The sequence below is a fragment of the Falco rusticolus genome, chromosome 5 (assembly GCF_015220075.1).
Source record: "Falco rusticolus isolate bFalRus1 chromosome 5, bFalRus1.pri, whole genome shotgun sequence".
Lineage (NCBI taxonomy): Eukaryota > Metazoa > Chordata > Aves > Falconiformes > Falconidae > Falco > Falco rusticolus.
In genome coordinates, this window is record NC_051191.1 from 38,317,875 (window position 1) to 38,345,144 (window position 27,270).

The 27,270-nt window shown below is 38.8% G+C and overlaps 1 protein-coding gene across 2 annotated transcripts in view; it reads left to right on the forward strand.

Moving 5' to 3' along the window:
• TAFA2 (TAFA chemokine like family member 2) overlaps positions 1-27,270 on the forward strand; it is a 191,793-nt gene that overhangs the window by 153,563 nt on the left and 10,960 nt on the right. For both annotated transcript variants that reach the window (XR_005104598.1, XM_037390186.1), the window contains exons 3-4: positions 12,841-12,993; positions 14,019-14,143. Coding sequence is in view for 1 of the 2 variants with exons in the window: in XM_037390186.1 (XP_037246083.1) it covers positions 12,841-12,993; positions 14,019-14,143 (278 nt within the window). In the remaining variant the exon portion in view is untranslated. The remainder of the gene's footprint in view (positions 1-12,840; positions 12,994-14,018; positions 14,144-27,270) is intronic.

Consider the following 27,270-nt stretch of genomic DNA (forward strand, 5'->3'; position numbering starts at 1 on the left):
GCCTGGCATGGCCCCTTGCATCCCTGGGTGCAATGTGTGAGCTTCCATAGAAATACAGGGCAAAATTCCAAGCATGAAGCCATGTCCTTATTTTCTGAAAAAGTCCCTGAATAATTATGAATTCTTTTCCCCACCATATCTTGGTTTTTAATAGGTTTCTCTGGAAGGTGTGAATTACATCAGATGCTTTCATTACCTGACAGTTTTTACAAAGCATGCTTCTAGGGTTCTGGGAACTGTGATGTTTTTGCAGCTTCTGACTTGGATAGCAATGAGAGTGGTATATATGTTTCCTATCAACAGCTTCTATTAACCAGAGTTCTTTCAGAAAGAAGTGCCAGGGAGTCTGCTAGGAGCATCTTAAAAGATACCTTTTCAGCAAGAAGAGATATCTGAAAGTATTATCTACTGGGAATCCTTGAGCAAAAATATTCTTGATTGCACAGCTCTGAATGGCTCTCCTGGCAGTTTCTCCTCTTTTGCTTTGCCTGTTGAAATGTGCTTTCTTTTCCTCTCTTGAAGAATAGACAGCCTCTTCCCAGGCCATCGAGTTTCAATTCATAGACTCTGTCTAGATACTTATTGATTCATCATGCCCATGGCTTAGAGACTTGCTATTTATATGGAATCAATAATGTAGAGGGAAGGTTGTAGCAGGGGAGATCACTCTAAAAGGGGATTTCACAGGACTAGACATGTGCCTTGTTAGCAGTTTTTTTCTAAAGGCCTGAGTTAAGTTCCTCCCTTGACTCTGTACTTCAAAGAGCTTGCCTGGGGCTCTACAGAAGCAAGCTGAAACTTAAAATTAAGATCTTTCTTTCAGATGGTGAGCTGTGTGCTGGGACACCTGACAATTTCTCTTAATACATGCGGGGGAGTCTGAAGCACTGTGGGGAAGTCCTGGAAGGCAGGGGTGGAAAAGGAAAAAGAAAAAAAAAAAAGTTACGTAGTTTTCAGAAAGGGTGTGCATGTGTGCCTGCAGTTTGTGGAAGGAATATTTTAAGGTATATTTGATAACTTGGTTTAATTAACAGATTAAGTAAAAATGCATTACAGAGCTGCAGAATGGAATGTGATGTATTATAAAAACACATTACAGATTTAAAGAAGCTTTAAATTAGTACAGAGATACCATTCTGTCCAGTCATGAAGATATATACAGCAAAGCAAAACAAAGCCAAGACAAACCGCCAAAGAAAGAAACTGACACACCAACTAAAACTTTATCTGTAAAAAACAAGCCAACCAGCCAAGCAAGTAAGAAAGCAAAAATCTTGGAGAGGTTTTAAAATGTGGAATTTAAAAAAATTAAATGCCTTTTATAGCTAAGATATTACATTTCTTCACATATTGATGCGATGAATCTGCACACACGTATGAATGTAAAAAAGTATTCTTACAATCTTATGGTATACATTTATTTAAATAGCTTTTCTAGATGAAAGAGTGCACAGGTGTACATAACTGCCTTTCTGTATAGAAGAGGGATATAGAATGACTCAGTATTCTGAATATTATGCTTGGAAAAATTCTGCACAATGGGAATCTTGAAGTTGGCAGAATTTTCATAAGTTCCAGAGTGTTTCTGTTATAGTGTGTATTCTAGGACTGATTAGCTTAATAGTTCTTCAATACAGATATTAAACAAGAAATGTTCATATTCAACCTGAGAAAAAAATCTTTGTGCTGGTTACTTGGAAAGTAATTGCTTTCTCTTTAGTCTTCGTTTTATGGTGGAATTTCCTAAAAATCTTCCAAATCAGTTTGGAGGGGTTTTGCATGCTTTTCTAACCTTGAAAAATCTTAGTGCAGGGTGAATAAGGGACACTAAGAATAATTCTTTAAAAATGAAAGTGGAATAAACCATTAATACTTTGATAATGGAATTCATGGCAACATTCAGGTGCTTGAATATGAATCAACCTTCTTATTACTGAGATCTATTACCTAAATAAGTTTCTGCACCTTAATAAATAAAAAAAACCCCATTAATTGTGGAAGCGAGATCACAGATAAGCAGCTAGATGTGTGTTGAGATGGAAATTGAGCACAGGGACCCAGCTGCATCCTTCTTTGGGGAAACCATGGTTGTCATTCCCTAGGTTTCAGCTGCTGTCTCTGCAGTGGCCTGTAAAGTCCACTGAGGTGCTTGAGCTATTTTCTAATAACCACGAGAAGCCTGAAGGCAGGCTGTTCAAAAGGACTATTGAATTTACCTCTCCACCTTGTTACACTAATCCTATTTCATAGAGACTCCCATACATAGCACTTTTCTTAAGACGCTGCTTCAGGTGAGGGTTGTGTGCCAGAGGATCATTCAAATATGTGGTGGTAGAAAAAAACCTTTTGTGTCTTTTTTTTTTGTTTCTGATGCGTCCCTGAGAACGCGTTAATTTGTCATCTAGTGCAGTGTGCCCTGAGACGGTTTGGGTCAACTGGAAAGAAAAGAAAATGAATAATGAGAGTCATCTAAGGAAACAGGGGAAACGTATTCCCCATAAACTGTGTAAGCTACAGTCTTCTGAAGCCCTGAGACTGAGGAAAAAATGTGGGCTTTTTTGTGTTCTGTCAGATGCTGAAGGCTGCTCTGAGACATGTGCTACCGCTTCTTGCTGAGTCGAGATATTTGGCAGGAGGCCCACAGAGAGAGTAGGAGAGAATAAAAAGTCTTTGTGCCGAATGTTCTTTTGAGTGCCTGAGAGCGGGATTGGTCTTTTTTCTCTGTGAAATCATATAATTAGTAATCTCAAACCTCAGCCTGTTAATTTACGAAATGTCTGCATGCTTTAATATATCATTTGCTCAACATGTTTGGTAACAACCTCAGAGATACTGGGGCTTTTGACTTCCCGTAGTATTTATAAACTGTGCCTTGCCCTGGGTGTTTCTCCGCCAGCTCCACACAGGCTCGTTTTGTGGATGGTGTTGGCCCACAGCTGATAGAGAGGAAACGCGGGAAGCGTTTTGCCTGCAAAAAGCAAAGCGGCTCCATTTCTGGCCCCTAGGGAAACACACAGCCTTTGCCGCCGTCAGCATCCTCTCGTCAGTGCCTCTGCTCAGCATACGGGCAGAATGGTGGAGCTGCTCCACCCTGGGCACCTGTGGCGGGAGGCGGTGAGAGACTGGGGGGCTGGAGAGACGGGGGGGCTGGAGAGACGGGGGGGCTGGAGAGACAGCGGGGCTGGAGAGACCGGGAGGCTGGAGAGACAGGGGGGTTGGCTGCTGTGGGGGAGCTGGGCTTGTCGTGAGCACCAGGCAAGCGGCAGAAAGCTCTTCTCCTCCTCTTCCAGCAGGTGAACATATAAAGAGCTGTAAGATCCTGAATGATCACTGCTTGTGATCTTGTCTCTGAACCCTCTGTGGTTTCGTGAACCTAGAGATCATCTGAATTCAAAATTGGAAGCGGGACCTAGGCAGGATAACACTCTACGCTGAGAGGTGGTCATATGAAGAAAAGGAAATTATCCTTCAGGCTACCTGAAAATTAGTTGTGTTTTGAGTTCCTCTGTCTTTGGCTAAAAGTTTGGTGTGAAGGCATCATTTGTAGCCATTGCCGTAAAAAGTCTCTGACATTTGTGAGAGAGGAGATAAGCTTATTTGACTAAGGCTGGCTCACTCCTGCCAAAGGACTGATTGAATAAAATTAGCCTCAGTAACGGCCAGGAGGATAAAATCAGATGGCTGTGAGCTCTGCAGGTCCAAGAGATCCTACATGAAGTGCTCCATCTGTGGTTTTATGTTTGTAAAGATTGTGTGGCCAGCTGGGACCGTGCCAGCTTGCTATGTTATTTCACTAAGTCTTTTTCTTTCTTAGTGGAGATAACTCAGTCCTTCAGTCCATTTCAGTGCATTGGTTTCACTAGGGGAATATGTGAGGCTTGATCTCACAGGGTCATTAGTGAGCTCTTCTCGGGGGAGTGCTTACATTGTAGTTTTCCTTGATTTTTTTCCAAAAAGGAAAAAGTCTTCCCACACAGATGGCTGTAACTGGTGGCTGGCAGACAAGCTGATGGATGAGATTTTTCTTTGGCACTGTGCAGAAAAGTATGCTTGGCAACGTGACTGTGGCAAACCATTCATTAGCTTTGTTTTTAAAGGCTACCAGAGATGCTGTATGCATAGTGTTGTCATATGAACTCTGCTTACTATCCTTCACCCAAGTGGACTCACCGGTTAATTGCATGGTAGAGGCAGCCCAAGGAGAGGAGCCGGGCTAACATCTGCAGAATAAACACTTACCAGGAATTACTCTTGTTATTTTAAAGTGTTTCTCTCAGGAGAGAAAACACCACATTGAATCCAAGAAGCCTGGGCGGGAGGGGGCTGCAGTTAGCAGGATCTTTTGGGTATGTGTTACCCACAGGTGGCACTGTAAAAATCGTCAGTCCAAGCAATCAGCTCTGCTGTTTAACAATTCACCTGAGAACCTGTCCCGAGATGCCAGAGACATCAGAGTAAAAGAGAAATGAAAAGCAATGCCGTACTTGTAAGCTAAATTGATTCTCCACTGCTGTAAGCAGAGCATGGTGGGTGATCTGTCTGTCTGAGTTTTTCAGTGCCTATGGTGACTGAGTGACTTTTAGTAGCTATAGCTAAGGTGCAAAGCATGGAAATGTGAAAGCAGTAAGACCTCAAATTCCTATCAATAAGGTGTGTTTGTAGGGGGTTAGAAGTGTTTGCATGGGAAGGAGTTGTCCACATCATGGCATTACCCAAATCAAGCAGAAAAAAAGGTCTGCATGGCCTCTGGCATAGGATAGACTGCTTTCATTAAACAGGGCACCTTTTCTGCTTGACTCACTGCAGTGTTTTGGCATGTGCCTCTCTACAGCTATTGATCTGCTGATCTAGCAGGTAACCTACCTACTATGAGAGAGTCACGTTGACAATCTGTGTACATTTCTTAGAAGCAAATGTTGAGGGTTAAACGTGATTTTGCCAAATGCTGTGTCTGCCTTCCCTCATTTTTTTTTTTCCTTTGCAAAACATTTCTCGCGCTTGCATGTGTTACAGGTTGGTGAATACAGTAGCTGAGTAGTTGTGAAGCTGCTGCAGCTCCTTATCCCCAGGTTTTGCCAATGGTGAGGCTGAACATGTATCCTCCTTAAACACATATGGATGAACATACAGACACACAGACTCACAGACAGAGTACATACAGAGCCAACCACGCAGATCAATGCAAATGAAACAAAATGTTTTTTCTGGCACCCACATTAATGCATACAGCAATCATGCAATGGATGGCCCAGTCCTTTTCCTCTTCCCTGGCTGATTAGGATTGAAGTCTGCTAGTGGAGGGAGATACATATATATACAAATAGGCAAAATGGATCATTCCAACAGCTGGTTTTAGACAGTCTGACTGATAACTGGTCCAAGGTGCCCTCATAGTGCCAGTTGCTTTTGCTCAGATTCATGAGCCCATGAGGTCTGTGATCCCACGCCAGCTGCAGGTAATCAGATCTCTTAATCTATGACCAACTAGTCTGACATAAATTTCCCTAGCATTCACGCATACCTGCTCACAGAAGAGAGTTCACCAACAAAAATGGTAGAAAGGGGATTTAATGAGAATGTAGGATAGATTGCAGGGTTTGAGCACGAGGCTCAGCCAGGCAAGTGTACTGATGTGTAGCTGTTTATGCTTCACTGGCCCCGCTTATCCTGTCCCCTCTTATCCTGCCCCCTTTATTGATCATGCTTGTGCCTCCCTAGTCCATCCTGACCCCGTCCTATTCCCTGTCCCTGGGCCTAAGCATCCCATGATGAGTCATATACGTTTCCACAAAATGTCTGATGTCAAATTTTACACAATCTAAAAATCCTGCTCCCCTGATGACAGATCCTAGACCCCTGTATGCAATAAGTCCCTTGAGTCTGCAAGGCTTTCTGGGGAGGTAGTTTCTTGTGTTGACTCATCTCAGTGGATTTCCCATGAGGCCAGGGGCTGATTACTGCCCTGGATGGCGCTGGGAGCACCAGGTCAGGGTGCTCTGTTGGTGCTCATTAGCATTCTGCAGCTCCTCTGGGCCCCCAGGGTCTTTGTATTTAGCCAAGGGCTGTGCTAAGGTAAGAGTTATTTTGTACATCCTCGGTTCTAGGTATTCCTTGCTACAGAAAATTGTCTCTTTAAAAGTAAGATTTGGTATTTGCTTTTAGTTGCACACTACTTTCAAACTACATGAATGCTTTAAATGTGTGTGGCATCAATGAAATAGATAGCTAAATAAGCTTTTAAGTAGCCATGTGAAATGTAATGATAGTGCAGAATAATTTTTTTTTTTCCTGCTGATTCTATGGCACAACCCTATGTGTCATCTGGAAAATAAAGCAGCAGCATGAGTGCCTTTCCTGAGATGCACCACAAATGTGGCATGCCTTGTCACCACTGAGGACACAGGGATTACTGATGTGTCTGTAATTGATTTTTCAGTTCACTGGCCAAACAGGAAAAAAAAAGAAGAAAAAAAAAGAAAAATACCAAATAGTTTTTTCCCAAAATATTTTGCTTTGTTTTGACAATTTTTATGATTTAAAAAAACCCTTGGGTTTGTTACAGTAATAAAAAATATTGTAACAAAACAAAATCAAAAAAATGTCAAAACAATTTTTTTTGCTCCTCTCTAAGGACACCTACTTTTAGGTGCAGTGTGTAACCAAATTTGACTGGATTTCAAAGGTAGTTGCACTGCTTGGAGACTGTACTTTTAGTAATTGAACTGTTCAATGAAAAACACATGACAACTGTAATGATGGTTTAAAACATGATTTAATAATCTTAATTGATCATAAGTTTCAATCACATATCTAGACTATATGTCATCATTTTTTCAATCATTGTAATAGATGCAATGTACACAATCATCAGAATAAATATCTTAGTTGCAAATCCAGATGTCCCCTTTATTGAAAAAAAATTAAAAATTAGCTCTATCATAGAAATTCTGATCCAAAACCACTGATCAGACCAAACCCATTCATTTCAAGAATTTTGAATCCAATCTTTAAAGGTCATGTTCAGTAAGGTTCCTGCCAATGTGTATCTACCAGTGCTTCGCTGGGAGTCAGTGGCTTGCTGCATGCCAGAGGTAATGAGATGATGACTGGTATGGCAGACACATCAGCTTTTCCGGATGTCTGTGCTGCCAGTTGTCCCTCTGGTGCTTGGAGCTGAAATGAAGGTGTGCTTTCTTTTGTGTTCACATAAGCAAACTGAAGCTTGTGTTCCCAAAATCTTGTCTGCTTTTTTTCCAATTACACTAATGAGTGGTCAAATCAAAGATTTTAGCTTTAATGGAAAGCTTCACATTGCTTATGTTCTTAGATCACACATCTGCAGCAATGTCACCACCATTGCTGATAGACTGTGAATAAACTAAATTCAGATTTTTCCCTACCAGCTGTTAGGTGCATATAAAAGAATATATTGGAAAATATTGAAATTAATTGAATGAAGGAACTGGACAATATATTTCTTTTTCATGTATCTTTGATGTTTAAACAGAGAAAGCTTAGATGAAAATTGTGGCTTAGCTGTGGTTGCATAAGGTTTTGTTGCTTAGATGTGGCAGCTTCTAACACTTATTAAACTATTGAAAATATGCAAAAATACTCTGTGTGTGTGCGGTTTTGTGTGTGAGAGATTTTTCTGGTTTATTTGTATCCTTCCTATCTGCAGTGACACACTGAGACTGATATGACATATTGAAATTACTGAAGTGTAGCAGAAAGATAACCTACATTTGTTTTCCATGTCAATCAGTATGAACAAAGCAAATAGACTACATGAACAAGAAAACCCACTTTTTTCCTAGTCACTTAAGAGCAGGACTGTGATTTAGAGCCCAATCTGGAAAATGGTACATTATAACCACTAATTTTATTTCTTTTCCTGATAACAATAACCCCTCCTCACACACTTGTTTGAGTATTGTGGCTTAGAATAGTGACTAATCACTCAAGGAAACAGATGAAGCAGGCTGGTATCTGCTGAAATATTGTTTGTTTTTCCTTGCAGATGATTATTAAAAGAAGTAGTTCCATTATAGTCCTTAATGCAATTACTCATGTGGATATGGTTTACATGAATGAAGACTGCTTATGTGCCTACTTTGAAAGACTGGGTCACTGTAGTATTTCATATGGGATGTCTTCCTGATTATACCCAAGATGGCAAAAAGGCCAAATTTTGTATCATATTAGATGCAATATGGATTGAAACTCGTGGCTAAGAGTGATTGAAACTCATGGCTAAGAGACATTTCCATTCCTCTCCTTATTGCTGATCTGTTGCTTCTTGTCTTTTTTTTTTTTTTTTTTTTTGAGGGGGAACTTTAAAAACCACGGACACAAACAAACAAAGCTTTGCACATTTTACATAGTCTGTCTGACCTCAGAGGAATTACCTGAAATAGAATAAAATAAGATACATTTATTTTGTGTAAGAGTGCAGAGCTGCAGTATCTGTAAGCCAATATAGGAACTGGTTTCCACAGGAGGCGGTAATCGTGTTTCCATGGCTGCCTGCTCCTGATGCTTCCCTATGGCTGAAACTGCTTCTCAGTAGTCTCTGCACCCAGTTCTAGGAGCTAAACTGGTAGCGAACTATCCCTACAAAAAAAGGGGATCTTTTTCTGCTGGTCTAAATCCCTATTGTTCAGTCATCACTGTCAAATGACAGTGTTCACGCAAGCAAGGGATGAAAGAGTGAGGAAAAAGGGATGAAGGATCTTCTTTTCCTTCCAGTGGCTGTTAGTGGTTAGCTGGGTTTAGCTGTATCACCCAGTTGTGCCAGTGTCTTTGCAGAAAGCCTTCGTGATGGCTTTTTTTTCAGTTTGTACGTGGCTACTGCAATGATGGGGAACCTGCAGACGGAGTTTATTTCATCTAGCCCACAGCAACATGTTTTCTTCCTCTTTGATAATGGCCAGTGTCTGTGTGAATGCATGACCTGTGTGACTTTCAGGAAATAAAAGATTCAGATAGCTGAGCATATATGGGTGTCAGAACCGAACATGAATGTTTAAGTGGTGCGGCTAGGAAATGGTGATCATAACAAGCAGTGGAATTCAGAAGATGTTCCTTGATTTGATGCTAGGTTTGTGTATAACACGGCATCTGTGCTAAATACCTTATTTTCATATTTGTGAGCTGAAAAATAATAACCTTGAACAGTAACTTGCCTTCTGACCTGGAAGAAACTTCCAACAGAAGTAGAGGAGTAGGAGCCATAACTTAGTGCCAGGTGCACTGTTCAAACATGACTGAAATTTCATTCACCTGAAGGAAAGAAATTTGAAGTTGCCATGAAGGAACAAGAACAGGTAGAATTTACGTACATTTAAAGGTCTTTGCTGTGTATGTTTAAACACACTCTTTAAGTGCATTCAGTTTTATGTAAAATGAAGAATAATAATTACTTAGCTTTGTTTTCCCCAGGAAAATGGTTATGAACACTTTAGCTTTTGGTGTACCAATATCATATTGATTTATGAGATAGTTATTGATGATTTCACTACATGAAAAATGCTGTAAAAGTGCCAGGTTAATTACAGGATATACCATTAATGGGTGAGATATGGTTATGTCTGTTTTCCAAGTTATGCTCTTATAATGGTGCTATATCTTCTGGAACATAATATAAACATATATTATGTTGTGCATAATCATCAAACTTCACAGCCTGTACACATATATATCTCTGAGTCTCTTTCTTCAGTCCTTCACATTGATTTCAGGAAGGATTACTTGCATTAGCAGAGAATGCAGGACTGGGTGTTTGCAGTGGTTTTGAATAATGAATTTCTGTAGGATTCCAGAAACGACACTCAGTTCCTCAAACATTTTCTGCAAAGCAAGCAGCATACTTTAAAGTCTGTGCTAGGAGAAAAGGAAACAAAACCAAAACGTGAATCTCCTAAAGTACTATCCTTCCTTTCGTGGAATGGTTCAGTGGCTTAATGAGGTTAATTTGTATTAGGTTGTGGGAAATCCTTTATCTCCTGTATAGAGGCTTTCATTTCACATGAATGTGACAGATACTGTACTTACTGCACTGGAACTTAATTATTTGATAGCATAAGGAGCTGAAATCCCTACGTTTCCTCTCAAGGAATATTCATTGCTTACTCTAGATGGTAAATAGAATCAAGAAGATGGTTGGCCTAGATTTTCAATGTTTGAAATATCTTTGTATACTTTTCTAGGTTGTTTTGGTTTTATACCTAGAAAATGTCAAAGCAGCTTTATTAATAAAGATTCCCCAAATACTATTAGTAGTATGTATGTGATTATTCTTTGTTCTCTCCTATTTTTCATGTATCTTTTCCCCCTTTGAAATGCTTTTCTGTATTGTATATGAATGTAAGTGACCATTTCATTTAATTACACTCATTTTCCATAAGAGCCCTAAAATGCCTGATTTTCTTTCCCTAATTACTACAAAACAAGTCTTTCAAAAGTTTTGTTTCAGTATGAACATTTATCTCACAGAATTTTACAGCAGCTCTCTTAACTGGCTTCCATTTCAGATGGCTGTTGGTGCACATTGTACTTTTTTTTTCTCTTAGCAGGTATATTATGGCATTTCTGTAGGCCTGATAGGGCAGTGTAAATCTATTTAATAAGAGAGCAAGGAGACAAGATTTCAGGATCAGTTATACACATCAGAATACAAATAAGGACTGAAAACTAATATAGTGAAAAATACAATATAGAGAAAAATATAGTGAAGAAAGTGGGACTAAGTTCACATCCTAGCACTAGATTTGCTTTCTTTTGTAGATTCAGTATCGGATTTTTATGTACCTTTCGTAAAATACAAATAAGTGAATTTGTGTTAGTATGTATGTGTATAAGATGTGTAATTGCCTATCAAAATAAAAATTAATGTGAACTTACAAAATCAGCATGTTTGTTCTACTATATATTATACATTTGAAATATAACCTAATAATCATAATAAAATAATATTTTTTTAACATATTCACAAATAAAAAACCTTATAACCATTTTATTGGGAAAAATGAACGTATTTATTTAAATTGTTTTATTGGCATATATACTAGTGAAATTGTTTGGAAAATAATCAAAAGTAATTTTTACAGCAGACTGTGCTGGTAGCTGTAAAAATATTTGCTCAGCATTGAAGGTATGAAAATATCAGAGACTGCAAAATTTGGGCAGATAGTATGAATTCCTTTCCTCATCCTCTGTTGAGTTAAAAATGATACATAATTTAAAAAAAAAGCATTTTTATGCAAAAAAAAAGAGATTTCCCCCTAGATTTCTCATTTATATGTAACATTTCACTGTATGACAATATGATGGATCATGGGTTAATTGTTTGCATTGTGTTATATCATTTCAGCTGTAGTACAGCATGATGTGGTGGAGTATAATCTAACCTGACTAACTAATATGATGCAGTGAGTGATGACAAAGATGACAGACTGTTCAGTGGACTTTGTTCTCCTGAAAATTGCATAATTGGCTGAATGAAATGTTTAGTAGTTTATGTTTTGTTGATGAAGACCCAGGGTCTAATTGCTGCCTGTGGCTTTTGCCTCTAGGCACGTTCTTGGAGTCCATAGCCTACATCAAGTCTGTGCTCCTTCTTGAAGCCTTTTGGGAGCTGATTCTGTGCAATAACAACTGAGTGGATCCAGAGATCAATGTTGGGCTCCTGAAAGCCTGTCAGTACGGCCTTTGTCTCATGGAAGCTCTCATTTATTGTTGCCATTAGGGACATGAAAGGTAGCTGAAGCATTCGGTACATAGGCTTTGCATTAAGCATACAAAAAGTTAAAAAGCAGCAGAAATAGAGGACTTAAGGATACTGTTAAAACACATACTGCTTTGCATAATTAATATTTATCCCTGTACAAGGTTGTAGGTTAATACCAGCTAAAAGTTCAGATTTCGTTCTCTCTTCCTTCTGATGGAAACGAACTATCCCCAGAAATATCTGATCTTGTATCAGTAACCACTGAAGGTTCTGTTAAAACGACTTTTTCTGAACTCCAGATCCTTTGTTAACTGGCTGCTGAACCAGAAAGGGTAGTTTGGTTGCTCCCCCCTTACCAAATTGGCCCTCTCATAGGACTCCAGTAGCATCATTCTAGTGATCAGTTAGAGCAGCATGGGTAGGGGTGATGGGTACTGGATATGGGATAATGAAGATTATCCTGTTGCCTCCCACATTTGAAAAATTTGATTCCCCATGTTCCCAGGCTTGCTTTGCTCTGCCAGGCAGAGAGATTTAAAATGTGATTTCTTAGTAGATTTTATTTTGGGGTTTTGTTTGAGGGCTGTCCCTGTATCCTGCTGGTTCTTCTCTGTCCATCTGTAGGAAGGTTTTGGGATATCATTCCAAAAACTGCATCCACCCTGGACATAAAGTCTGGAGACAGATTCTGAAAACATATGCATGTATGGGTATTTTAACACTGATACACTTCCATTTCAAAGTTTCTCCCTTGGGGGGAAAAAAAATCTTGGTAAAGATACACAGCTGTTTATGAGAGTCCAGAAATTAATATAGTTTCTAGCTTAGTTTTGTAATGTTTCTGCTTCCTGCTTCACTGGAACAGTTGTGTATGTAGCCTTCTCCAATTTTTCTTCTTTAGCCACTGTTTTCTCTCTGACATGGTTATACTACATTTGGAAAATAAATCAACTTTACATTCTAGTGTTAGTACCATTATAATTCTAGTTTCATACATAGCAGATTGCCTTATAGAGCCAAGTTCAATGCATTTCTAATTTAAAGAAAAAAAACACCCAAACAGTATGATGCTACCTCAGAATGTTATCAAATTGCTCATCTTATTTTCACAGCTCACCATGTTAAAACTGGGACGTGTGAAGTGGTGGCACTCCACAGATGTTGCAATAAGAACAAGATAGAAGAAAGATCACAGACAGTGAAGTGCTCCTGCTTCCCTGGGCAGGTAGCAGGTACCACCCGGGCAGCTCCTTCTTGTGTTGATGGTGCGACTACCTCTATTGCTTCCTTTTGTTGCATGTTCCTAGAGGGGTTTGCTTGCTTAAAGTTAGCAATGAGAACCACTCCATTAAAGTTAACTATTTAAAATAAGAGTAGGAAAGCTTCTGAATTTTGAAGGGCATGTCCAAGGTGAATAGGAGGAAGGTGGGAATAATGAATTTTTTGCTTTACTCTGTGGAAATGCCAAGCAAAATTATTAGATGGCAGTGAAAGAGACCTCTTGAGAAGTTAGATTTCATCTGACTGGCAGAGTGTCCTCAGAGCTGTATGAAATTCAGTTAATTAAAGTGTTTATGCAAAATCTACATGAGCATATAATTTTCATGTGCTGCAGTCTTACATTTTATTATTTATTTTTTTTTATCATACACTAACAAACAAGCAAACAACACAGTTCTGGCTGTTTTTTAGTCTTTTTAGAACAACACTATTTTTCCTGTTCACAGTGCAATATTAATGTTTTACTTAACAAATCTAGCATAGGCTCATATGTTTTATTTGGGAAATACTAGCTCATTTTTCACATCTCTTTCTCTGAAGGAGGTGCAGGATGGATTCACCCTTTACATGATCTCTTTACTGTTGATATGTTGTTGACTGTCAGAAAAGCTGTAAATATGTCATCACTGGGGAATAAATTTAATCAGGCTATGCTAGACTACATAGTAGATCAGGCAAAATATACTGAGTCGAAAGAAGAGGTTCTACTTAAAACTTTGAAATCTGGCTGAAGAATAAGATATGAGGGTTGGAAAGAAATGCTATGAAATTAGTTCCTGAACTGCAGTAAATTAGAATAAAACCACAGTAAAGAGGTTGACTTTGAAGCACATAGCATCTTGCACAAATTTAGATCTAATTTCTTATGAAGGTTCTGAGCTGGCTGAAAATAACAGCCCAGCTGTCAGTCAATATATTTCTAACATTCTCTTGGAAAACAGAAGAAATGTTGCAACACAATGACATATTAAAGTGTACATGCACAAGTGTTTGTTTTCCTCTCTTGTAGCTTCAATAGTGGAGCAGAAATGGTGGTGCCACATGCAACCATGTCTTGAAGGGGAGGAATGTAAAGTTCTTCCAGATCGTAAGGGATGGAGCTGTTCCTCTGGGAATAAAGTGAAAACAACTAGGGTAGGTATGATACCAACCTGACATGTTACCAACAAGTAAAAAAAAAAAAAAAAAGTGCACAGGAAATTGCGTGCACATGGAAGACACAAGTTGAGAAGACTAAAGATGTGTGGGAAGAGATTCATACTGGGATTGGACTTCCTGGTCCTGCACACTTTTCTCAGCATACTTTGCAATTGCTTGAACACGGTAAGCAGTGTGCCACACCTTCTCAGGTAAGCAGTGGAGATAGTAGAGTTGAACCCTTCTTCAACTACCAGTAATGATCAAATGTATTATAATCTGATATGTATTTCTCCCTGAAACCAGTCGCACAGTCTATACACTCAGCTAGGCTCTTCATTCACAGGGTAGCAAAGTGCATTTTTATCAATAACATGGAATTACAGTGTTTCCCTGTAGAAACTGCTGAGTATGGTAAGCATTTGATGTGTCATTACAGTATGATCTTCTGGTTCTTTCCATCTTGTATGACTGGTATTTACTAAAGAATTTTGACAGAATTTCAGTGAGTTCCTTTCCTCCATTTGACACTTTTTATATTATTGATTCAAAATTACATTAACAGAAATACCTCTAACATTCATCATATACAATGCTTGAAAACAAAAGTGCTGTCATCTCTGCTTTTTAGTGGCTAAGAGAAATAGAAGAATAACAAATCATTCAGATAAATGTTAAGCACTCACTCAAACTTCCTAAAACTATAGCGTTGTATCTCTGTAGGGTCAACACAGTTCTTCATCAACATAAAACAGATTAAAATGCACTCTGCAGATACACGTGCATGCATGTAAACATAAACACCTTCACCCCTACACTCCACCACACATACTGATGACCAGTTTTGCTTTTAAGTATTTAGTGATTGTAGTGTCAGACCATAATTTGCTAGGGTGATGTTTACTTTACACAGGTATTTGAGTGTCCATGTCATTTGACAGAAATCTGCCTTGAATAGGCACTAAATTGCTGGGACACCTTGGTTGTAGTGAAATATAGTGTGTGCTAACTGAATTATATTCCTTCTGTTCCACAAAAAGCTCTACATGTCTCAGTTTCTGTATGTACATGTCTTTAAAACATTTTTACATTCTTTGAAGGAAGGACACTTCCTAAATGTTTGATACACAATTCCACTCCTAAATCCTCTTTCAAATGTGTTTTTTTCTGAAGCTGACCTTGCTTCAATGCTGCCCACACTTTGTACATGCCAATGCAAGTCTGATGATATACATGTAAAATGTGTGTGCGTTTGCAATGTAAATGGAAGGAATTAGATAGAAATTAGTAATAGTAATAGAAATAGAAAAATAATTATGTGTGTCTGTGTGTTTTTAAGTTTGTCCTGGCTACTTCTGCATGGCACTGTTAGTCTTAAAGAATGCGTGCTGTTTTGTATTAACTGTGAGTGTTTATTTGCAAGTAAAAACGTGGGTCTGGATTACCTTTCTGTAGGAAAAAAGAGGTCACAAAACAGGGAGATATCAATTGGAATTGCCTTGAGGAGATTTCTTTGAAACCAGGTGGCAGGTGAATGAAGGTCTTTATCTTTCCAGATGCAGGGGGCTGAGATTTTAACAGACATCATTCTGATGCCCAGAAAAATATACATTGCTTTTGGAAATGTGAAGGATTCTATGTGCTAAGAGAGCAGCTTATTATCAAAAAGCAAGTACTTTTCCCTAATATGTAGTGACTGCAATATTTTTGTAGCTCCTCTTTCTGCTCCCTGAAGTGTATATAAATAAAAGGAAAAATTCTAAAGTGCTCTGTGTCTTCAAAATGCCATTTTTGTGAGAAACATAAAAAGAACTGTACAAAGAGTCAGTATTAAGAAGTCATGAATAATAAGTTTCTGATTGTCAAATGAAATAACCCTTATGTGATTATCATGTATAATGTAAAAGCATAAAGAAACAAAGGGAACTGAACAGCTTGGGTGATTTAAGTCCGTTGCAGAAAAGCCTTGTGAAGGCTTTCCTGAAAGGCCTAAGGAACTCTATATTCAACTCTAAACATTTTGTGTAAGTTTGCCTCCTTCATATACAAAAAGCCTAACCAACTGACTACTGAAGTGCGCTCTTCTCTTCTACAGGATACCCAGTTCAAAAGCAGCATCTGTGTTTACACATCTTGAGCTGTGATTAGTTAAGCGTTATGTTAGAGATAAAACCAGTGAAGGAGGGAGGTATTTTGCTTGTCCACCTCTGTTAGCATATTTAATTACACTATTGAAAGAAATGATCATAGCAACTTCTTAATAGTTATGGTATCAGTCACTAAGCAAAAGGCGAAGTGAATAATGGCAGAAAAGGAATTGATTTTTAAAAATGTGGTCTACTTGAGGTTTTGCATTTTTTTTTTCAGATATGGCAATCTAGTAAAGTAACACATGAATAATGAATTAGAAATAGCATGAATATTGTGGTACTCAGAATTAAAATGTGAAGAAAACAGGTGGAAATTATTTATCTTCATAATGCAAAACCAGGTATTATGGAAATGTTAGACTCTTTTTCCTAGTTTGTCTGCATATTAGTGGGAGAGGGCTGACATTAGGAGTTCACCATGGAAGAGGAATGAGTATGGCGGGGGAAGTGTGTATAAATAAACTAAGTCCTGAGTTAACTTGTGCTGGTTTAGAATTGATTGTTATGGGTTTGTGTAGCCTGCAGGAGGGGAAGGGGAGAAAAGGCAATGACAATTTAGCTAAAACAGTAATTTCTTTGACTTCATATAAGAAGTGCGTGTTTTGCCTTCCTGAGCATTACACCACAACAAAAGGATGTTCAGAAACACATAGGAGCATTATAAAATTAGCTGAGATTAGCACATAGCTGAGATCTAGCAGGCACGTTGTGGCATTCTCCTCCAGACTGAGAAACTTGTGAGAGGAAGGAATTGATTTTTTTTTTTCTATCTGACTAGCTTCAATGTTCTGATAAATAAATAAACACACAAAAAAAATTGCCACATTGCCCTCTTTAAATGATGACAAAAGTGTTACAAAAGGAGAAAATCCAAAGATTTTTTTTTTACCTTTGAAATATTTTTTCTTCTTACAGCCTTTTTCTGATATAACTGTTTTCATTCAAACTGCTCTTTTGGTTGTGTTTCCTTTTCTTTTTGCAAAATAAGGAAAATGTCTGTTTAAAACACAGGAATTTTCCCACCAGTTGAAAACTAAAAAATATAGCAGTATTATGTATAAAATTTACAATGACATTTTAAAAATGCTGTGAGTTTATATTAAACAAAGAAGCCCATTAAAAAAGACTAGAAAACAACATTTTGCAGTCAGATAATTGCTGATGAGAAATAATTTCACATTTCTTTCAGTTATGGGGTGTATTCCGTACCAGAGGTCTCTGGATAGAGTTTTTTTTAGGGGCAGATCTAGATGCCGGGCTTTCCTTGTATTTTTAAGAACAGTACATTGCCCTCTGTCTTTATAATAGAGACTGACTTTAAACAAAAGCACCAGAAGCTGCATGTAACCTATATGAAAGTGCACGCTGCAATGCCTCCTGTGGTCCCAGTTCCCCAGGCATCCACCCTGAGACTAGCTTGGAGCTCCTGGGCAGCCCATAAACCCATGTGTATTTCCAGCAGATACTAGAGCAGAGGAACACGGGTAAAGTCATGCATTCTGGGTCTCATCTTGAGATCCTGGAGCTGTGACATGACTGAAGAAGTGCACACTTGTGCCAGGGAGAGGGGAATGTCCCTGGGCTGATATTTTATGAAGATGTAGGGAAATATGCATTGATATTTTTCATGTGAAATGGAATAGAATAGACTATACCCTTTAGAAGGAACCTACAGCAATCACCTAGTCCAACTGCCTGACCAGTTGTGGTCATTTAACCCTGGCTGGACACCAGCTGCCCACCAAAGCTGCTCTATCACTCCCCGCCTCAAATGGACAGAGGAGAGAAAATATAACAAAAAGCTCACGAGTTGAGATAAGGACAGGGACATCACTCACTAACTACCATCATGGGTGAAACAGACTTGGGGAAATTAGTTTAATTTATTACCATTCAAATCAGAGGAAGTTAATGAGAAATAAACCCAAAACTTAAAAAAAACCACCTTCCCCCCGCCTCCCTTCTTCCCAGGCTCAACTTCACTCCTGATTTCTCGACCTCCTCCCCCTGAACAGTGCAAGGTGATGGGGAATGGGGGTTACGGTCAGTTCATCTCACATCTCTGCTGCTCCCTCCCCCTCACACTCTTCCCCTGCTCCAGCATGTGTCCCTCCCACAGGGCACAGCCCTTCAGGCGCAGGCTGCTCCAGCCTGGGTCCCCCGTGGGGTCACAAGCCCTGCCAGCAGACCTGCTTCAATATGGGCTTCCCACAGGGTCACAGCCTCCTTTGGGCATCCACAGCCCCCTTCGGGCACCCCTCTGCTGCGGCGTGGGGTCCCCAGGGGCTGCAGGTGGGGATCTGCCCCACCGTTACCCTCCATGGCACAGCCTGCCTCACCAGGGGCTTCCCCAGGGGCTGCCGGGGAACCTCTGCTCCGGGCCTGGAGCCCCCCCTGCCCCTCCGTCTGCACCGGCCTGGGGGGCTGCAGGGGTGCTCCGCTCACACAGCCTCACGCCTCTCGCCTGCTGCAGTTGTGCAGGGTTTTTTTCCTTTTCTTAAATATGTTATCCCAGAGGTGTTACCACTGATGGACTCGGATCTTGGAGACAGCTGGCATTGGCTCTATCAGATGTGGGGGAAGCTTCTAGTAACTTCTCAAGGAATCCACCCTGTATCAAAACCTTGCCACGCAAACCCACTACACCAATTCAGGGCTGACCAAATTAAAGTATGTTAATAAGGGCATTGACCAAATGACTCTTAAACACTGAGGGCTTGGGGCATCGACTGCCTCTCTAGGAAGCCTCTTCAAGTGTTTGATCACCCTCTTGGTGAAGAAATGCTTCCTAATATCCAGTCTAACCTGCCGTGGCACAGCTTTGAACCATTGGCAGTAATGAAATCGTACCTTGTCCTTAAGCTTTTAGTTTTATTTGGTAGAACTGCTTGTGGAATGAGGCATAGTTTAACGCTAAGTACTAAGTTCTGGTTAAAATATATGTAGTGGAATTTACTTGACTTTTCTTGGGTTAGGACTGTCTAGATGAGGTGGCTAGCTTAAGTTCTAGGCTGTCTTTTTAGTATTGGAGAGAATTACTCAATTCCAGAGGGCAATTAATTTTATCCCAAAGTAAGTCAGATTAATTATCTTCTGGAGGTGCTTAAGTCTCCCTAATAACTCTAAAGGAGAGCTATGATGACTAGCTTAGTGCCTAACATTCACTTAATGTTGAAAAGGAAGAAGCTGGCTTGGAGACTTTAGTCTTTTTGATGTGGTTTTCAGTAGGAAGATGATCAAAAAAGCCCTCCATTCTTTGTCAGTTAGGGAAGCTTTGGACTTTGACCACTATCAAATGCAATATAGTGTAAGAGAAGCTTCAAAATGTTAATGTTCTGAAGATACACAGTGATGATCAAAATCAGTGAATTATACTATGATAAGCAACATGTCCAGTACCTATTATTCAGCAAAAATTGCAACCAGTGCATGTCTGTATACAGTTGACTTGTTGGTATAATACTACTAATAATACTAATACTAATAATATAAATTAATGAAAAAGTTTAGATGTAATGCATAGCAAGTATTGATTATTAACCTCTGAAAATCTCTAGAAGCTGAAGGTGAACGTTTTCCTATAAACAAGTGAAAGTAGTATTTTCAGACAGGTCATGAATGGCCATATTTTGGAAATGAGCATCCAGTTTCTAGAATAGCTAAGCACCCACACTTTTATAAGGGGCAGAAGGAACTGCAATTGTTGCTCTGAAAACTGGCTATTATTTTTAATATGTTGATAAAAGCACGCTGCAGAACAGAAAGAAATCAATATCTAATATATTACTATGTAACTGTATGCCAAACTAATATTAGAAATAGAGTACTGCAAAAAAAATATTACAAGGACAGAGAGAAATAAAAGAGAAATATTACAGGGCCAAAAAGAAATCCATATTGAGTATATTTATCTACATTCCAAATCCAAATCTGCTTTCCAAATCAATACCAGAGATAGACGACTAGTGTGAAAAGAACAGAAATATTGCCAGGATGGAGAGAAATCCATACTGAGAGTGTTTATCTACATTCCAAAACAATATTGGAGAGAGCCTGAAGTCAGATATTTGTAATATTCCATTTAATCTAATTTTACATTATGGCATCCAGAGCTTAAAAGAAACTGGAAATTGAATAACATCCTTGGAAGAGGAGAAAGTGTACCATCCAAACACACCAACTGGCTGCATGTGAAGCCAAATGTTGTTCACTACATGCATTCAACCATGAATCAATGTAGTTCTGTTGCTATCTATAAATACTGCTTACATTTTCTATCTCATCTTTCTCACTCGCAGATGCTGGACTGTTTCTAAATTAATTACAGCTGCTGAAAGGAGAGGCAGTAATTTTATTTATATTTGAATTTATAAAATATGCTGTTCATAAGCCTTTCAGCACAGAGTGAAAGGACCTTTGTTAGGTACCTGTGCATACTAATACTTTGCAGCAGGCTACTGAGATTCCCAGTATCTGGAGGCAGCGTTAGTGGTGACTCTACTACTACCAGTGCTGTCATAACCACTGCTTGAGTAAGACAACATAATACAAGAGAGCTAAAATGTGTCCCTGGATATGAGAAGAAAATGGCATTTTTCTTGTAGCTGAGCCTGACATCAGTGTTAGCAATGCAGCTATGTTAGTTCATCTGTGCTTCTCCGGGTGAGCAGCAGATGCACAGGCTCTTCAGCAGCAGCAGAGGGTGGGAAATGGAATAAGTACTGCTGGTTTTTTTCTGCCAGAGTTGAAAAGAAAAATTGCCATTGCGGTAGCCTCTTCCCTCATGTCTTTCCTCCTTTTCCTCCTCCAGGCTTTTAAAAAACAGCAGTAGTAATGACACATAATTAGAAAAAGCAGAAATTCATCATATAAATATTGTGTATAGGTTTTTCTAGGATGTTTCCGATAGGCCAGACATGTGGTAGTTGTGGTCAGTCAGTGCTAATAAGGCAACGTATTTCTCACATGACATTTTTTCAGTGTAAAACTGCTACTAACTTCCATCACATGAAACAATTTCCTTTTTACTTTGAACACTGTGAAATATTAAATACTTACAGGGTAAATCAATGATCTGTCATGTTTTAGTAGTAAAATAATGACAGGAATTGCTTTTCCTAGTATTATTTAAGGGGCTGTATGAGTAAAGTAAAAAACAACATCACTGTGAAACTGTTCTATTCCCCTGCCTCACTTCAGAGCCTCTGTCTACAGACTCCTCACCTTCTACCTTAATTTCAGATGAAGATTTACAGAAATAATACAGTGACTAGGAATACCTCGTGGTTCATAAAAAGGATGTGATTACAATATAAGTAAGTGCACAAACTGTGGCAAAATATTACCCATGGAAAAGAGTGATTGTACTTGTGACAGCCTCCTTGTTGCTATGGTATCTCTTTCCATGCCTTTGGCTAATCTGTCACCAGGAGAAATCTGCAGCTGTCTCAGCATGTTTCTCATTGCTAACTTAGAGACCCAACTGTATCTAATCTGTTATTAAAATAGCAATAAGTGGTACGTACACATTTTCCTAAAAATACATACAAGTTTCAGGGGGCAAATGAGCTGGTAATGGAAATAGGTTGATATTTTCTGGGGTCACGTTAGGTTTTTGTATAAGTCAGTAATTATTTTTTTGATCTGGCATCACAATTGTGTCATACTGAAGCTCTGGGTTTTTTGTAGGTCACCTAAACACTAATCTTTTGGGACACATGGACATTTAGATGAAAATATTTAGCACTGCAGCCAACATATGTTACAAGGAATCATCAGTATTCAGGGCTGTGCAATTCACTGATTTTCTGAAAAATAGCTGCTATATACTTTATTTACTTCTTTAATGTGAAGTTGGCATGCCTAGTACTACCCTGTTAAAAAGTTCCTGTTACAAGTCTACATTTGACATAAGTTTAGGCCTACAGCTTGATGATGTCCATTTGTAGGTCACAGAAATCTAGACAAGTCATAGTCCTTTCCGCAGAGGCTAATGTACTTGAAAAATACCCACAAAACACAAGTTATGGTGGAAATGACTAAAGGAAGAAGTGTTGTGGAGTGAAATGTTATAAGCAGAGCCATAGGCTGAATGGTCAGAAAACTTGTTGGGCAGGTGAAGATAATCCAAACATTCAACCCCAAGACATCTTTGGTCTCAAATTTTATTTTGTTCTGTTCTGACTTTGAGTCCTATGGATACTGATATTAAGAACTAAAACTGAGGAATATCAAAAGAGAGAATGGGTTAACGGCAATATTCATAGGCACAGCTCTTTTGGAAGGAGTGAGCCTGTTAATGCCTTATTTGAAAGAAAATAATTTCTAAAACAGAATAGCATTTTTTGCCTAGAAGGTTTGCAATTTTTCCTTGTATTTTTTCAGTCCCTTGCTGCAACTCCTTGTGAATACACTGAGTCTTGTCTTTAGCTATCTGGAAGGGTTACTCTATTTTTTTTTTTTTTTTTTGGTGAGTAGACACACTGTACAAATCATGAGAAATGAAATCTTTTGCAATCCCTTCATCACACTTGCAGACTGTTAGTAATGTATGTTGTGGTTTATACATTTTTATGAGGGAATAGTTTTTTCTAAGGTAAGACTGCAGCTAGCATCCACTGTAAAGCATCATTTTAGCTTCTGCAGAACCTGAAAATTGACAGAATTACTTGAAAATAAAAGGAAAATATTTCTGCAATATTTTTTAAAAATGCAATTGGTTTTCAGTTAATGTGGTTAATTAACTAATCAGTGATTTTTGCAAGTATTATTTTCTTCCACATGGGATTCCTCCACTCCATCAGTACAGCCAAGAGGTTTTCTGCCTTTGTCCCAAAAGATTCAACTTGTGATGTATTTTCCTTTCTTTTCTCCCCCCCCTCCCCCCTCCCCCCCCCAATTTTTCCTTTGCTGGCATGTTTGAGATATTGACCTCATGTCTGAAGAATAATTTTCTGCCTCTGTGATGGAAAATAAGAATGAGTTCTGAAGGCTGTATGTAAATTACTGGTTTTCTCCACTTCTCCACAAAGTGGAAAATTCCTGACACTGAATCAAAGACATTTCCATTCATTTGCAGCTCCATTCTGCCAGTCTCTTTGCCCTTTCGCAGCTGTGCAAGAAAGGCTCTTTGAATATCTGGCAGTCCTTTTTAATTTTCCTGGAAAATCTTTTGTCAGCTTCTACTACCTCACAAGTTCCCATATAGGAAGATGATATTCAGATGCCAGCATCATATGAGTCATGCTGGCATGCTCTAAAACTAGTGTTTCTTTCTTGTCTCACCCTCCTTTCAAGTCTGTAAGGGATTCTTTGGATCATTTCTGCAGCCAGAAATGATACATTTCAGCTCAGAGAGACTGGAGTGTTCTGAAACCTCGCATTACCTACTACCTAGATAGCTGCAGGCAGAACTCATGCCTCTTTCCACGGGTATTTGGCACAGGCTTCACAAACTGTGCATCACTGCTTAGTTGCAGAGCTTATATTGAGGAAGTGGAAAAGCAGCCCCCAACTGTCCAAAAAGTATTACTTTCAATTTTCCAAAATTCCATAGTTTTCTTGAGGTATTTCCTTACTCATTAGGAATGGTTATAGAAAACTTCAGTACCGCCCTGTTGCAGCTCTGCTTTTCTGCCTTCTAATAGGGAAGGAAGGAAATGGATAATAATCAATATCAAGCAGAGAAAGTCAGTCTTACAAAGCATTATGCACAGTCACCACTGGAAGAGTGAACGACTCTCAAACCAGTTGAAATCCTATTACTCAGATGTTATTCCCTTGCAGAGCCAAGTGAGCATGGTTGTAAACCTTACTTATTTCTCCATAAGAATAAAGAAGATAGTCCTGTCCTATCTAAGAACTGTTCAAAATGAAGAATAAAAATATATTTCAGGCAAGACTAAGTAGAAGATTGAGGACTAAATTAAAAAAGGACCAACACAAAATTAATTTCCGTAAGAATATCCTAATCATTCATTATTTTTTTTTTCATAGCTTGTATTTTACTCCTTCTTCCACCTTGGTGAGCACCAGGTTAATCTTAGGGAAGACACTACTGCTGTGTATGGAGAAAAGACTCCAAAGGACTTTATATGTTCTATAAAATGGATTTTGAGGGTTTTTTTCTACTGATTTATTAGCATACACAGGTGATTCCTTCTCAGACCTCACAGTCCTGGCTATCAATCATCCCCTTCCATATCTACAGTGACAAATGTCATAGAGCTCTGAAGTAGAGATTCTGAGTGAAGCTGCAAGATGGCCAGTTCACCACGACTTATTTGTGTGATGTGGCCTGTAGAATTATATTGGCAAGACCTCTAAAACCAGAAGTGAACACAGTGAAGTGTGTCTCCAGTTTATGAAGATAGATATGATCTCAAGGAAACAATGGATTGTGTCTAACTAACGTGTACCTACAAACTCAGTAGTAATAAAAGAATCTTAACAGAGCAGCATATTTTAAGAAGTCCAAAACAGATTTGCCTATTCCTGTTCAAGAATGCCAGAAAAGATCTTACTGATGCCAGCCACAAGAACAACAGCTTGTCCCTGCATCTTGAATTCAAGCTTTGTGGCTCAGGAACATGTCCCTACCAAAAGAAGACCAAAGGACTTTACCTCTTCTTGTGCTATTACCAATTCAGGCAAATTCACTGAAAAATCAGAGCAGCTGTTCTTACTAGTATTCCAAGATCCCTCTGTCCTGCCTCCTTGTCATCTTTTCAGAGTGACCTTGGAAAATGAGAGCATAGGGAATTTATCATCTTCAAGGCATCATTCTAATTCCAGTTAATAATTACTGTTCAACATTTTCAAAGTATGAAAAAGGAACACGAGACTTTTTTCCTACAATGGAACTTGACAAGTTTGAAGCTGATTACTTGCAAAGCCAATTTCTTTTTGGAGGGTCATTCAAGAAATTACCAGAGTCCTTTTCCTCTCTCTTGACCTTAAAGCACATCATAGGTACTCACATTCCTGAAATTTGAAGGCAATAACCTCTTCAGAGCCTTTTGGTGTTTCCTTCATTACTTGAGATTTTATAATACCAGTGTCTAATTGTGATTAGCTACTCTGATTCATTCATACACCTTGTCTTTGGTCACATACTAGTCAGAAGATAATGAGAAGATGCAGGTATGAAGACAACTGGCCAGGTTCTTTGGGAAAGACAAATTCAATCCAATACCAAAGCAGGTTCTTAGTTAAATTTCTGGAGCTCATGTATCAAGGTGATCCCCAGTACAGAGGAGTTATAGGAATTTGTCACTTTCACCTGGAAATCTCCATAACACTCAAGCATGAAGCCATTTATAATCAGTTCAGGAATGGTGCTAGTTACGTGCATCAGTTTATTGTGATTTCAGGGCACATGCTGGGAAAAAGCATCAAAGCCGTCATTTTTTTGGAATTAATACCAGTGTGTTATGCTATCTTCTTCCAAGAACGCCACAGGAACTTCTGACCATTACATGTAAAAAGTGCAAGAGGATGATGGTGAAATTTTGTCATCTACATGCAACTTCAAGCATGGGTGGTGGATATGCTCTCTGTTTTGTGTTCAATATATTTGCTTAATTGACAGTACTAGTTGCTCTTTTCCCTTCTTTTTTCTGATGACCAAGACAACTACAACTATTAGTTGGGAATCAGCAACCATAATCTTGACTACTTTTTAGTGAACCAGACTTTTGTGTATTTTTCCCTGGACAATGAAAAATCCTTTTAATTGTTCATCAATGACAGCTTTTAATTGAAAAGCCCTTGAGTCTTCCTATTCCTTGGATCTGTTAAGGCTTGAGACAGAGTGACAGGGATTTTTCTGAAATCCCCCAAATCTGCCACCTTTCTTCTGTTTCTTATTTGTATTAGACTGATGGCGTGATGGGTACTCATACTGGAGAAAATTAAAATTATATGCCCTTAAAATAATTTTTTGTTCTCTGAATGGGTACCCACTACTCTGTCAGCACCCTGGACTTTGGCTAAAATTTCCCCAAGCACGGGAAAGTCTTTTCTTCATGTGGAGATTCTAAGTGGATAAAAAGAGAGAGGAAAATGATCGAAGGGTTTCAAGTTGATGACTGATTCACTGTTTTTGAACTTTTTTTTTTCCTGCCTGGATATTGCTCTGCTGTTTTCTAACTTGTTTTTTAGTTGTCTTATATTCCCTCAGCTGACAGTATTCCTGGAGCCAAATGTGAGTGCACTACCTCAAAATGCCAGCAGTGGAAGTTGGTAAGCAAGTGGGGAAAAATCACCAGAGGGATCTCTGAAGCTTGGGACAAAGGCAGAAAACACATCAGTACTGCACTAGCAAAGCAGCAGGTACCCTCATAGAGAAGATAAAATTACAGGTAAGGAAATAATTTACATTTCTCTTTTGACCTTGTCCAAATGGATTGTTACTCTCCATTCAAAATCCCAGAACAAATAACACACCATAAACATCTGGAACAAAAAAAAAATACATCAAATGTAATTAATTTAGACTACCTGATTTTTTAGTGGGATAATTTGAAGTTCAATCTTTCCCTATTTCTGGAAAAATATATTAAAAGATGAAAACCTTTTATAGCTATTAGGCAATTTAAATCCTCAACCTAGTTTTAAAACAAGGCTGGGGGGTTTGTTTGGTTGGTTTTTTTATTTTTAGAATATTAAACACAGGAAACTGCTTGTTCCAGGTTTTCCTTTTCAGTCAAGGAGAACAGTAGGCTTTTCTTTAGGTAAGTGAGGTCAGGTAGAGTCAAAGACAGGAGGACAATGTTCCTATCCCTCCTTCTCCATTTACCGTCTCACAGTTTGAAGGGTAGCATGACTCCTTTTATTATGCTTCAGTTTCCTTGTCTGTTAAAAGGAAGGAGGTTGTTTTTAGCTCCCACTTGATGGGATGACTAGATTGAATCAGTGGTGTAAGAAGAAAATTACATTTATTTAACTAATTGTCTTGCAGTCTTTTATGCCGCC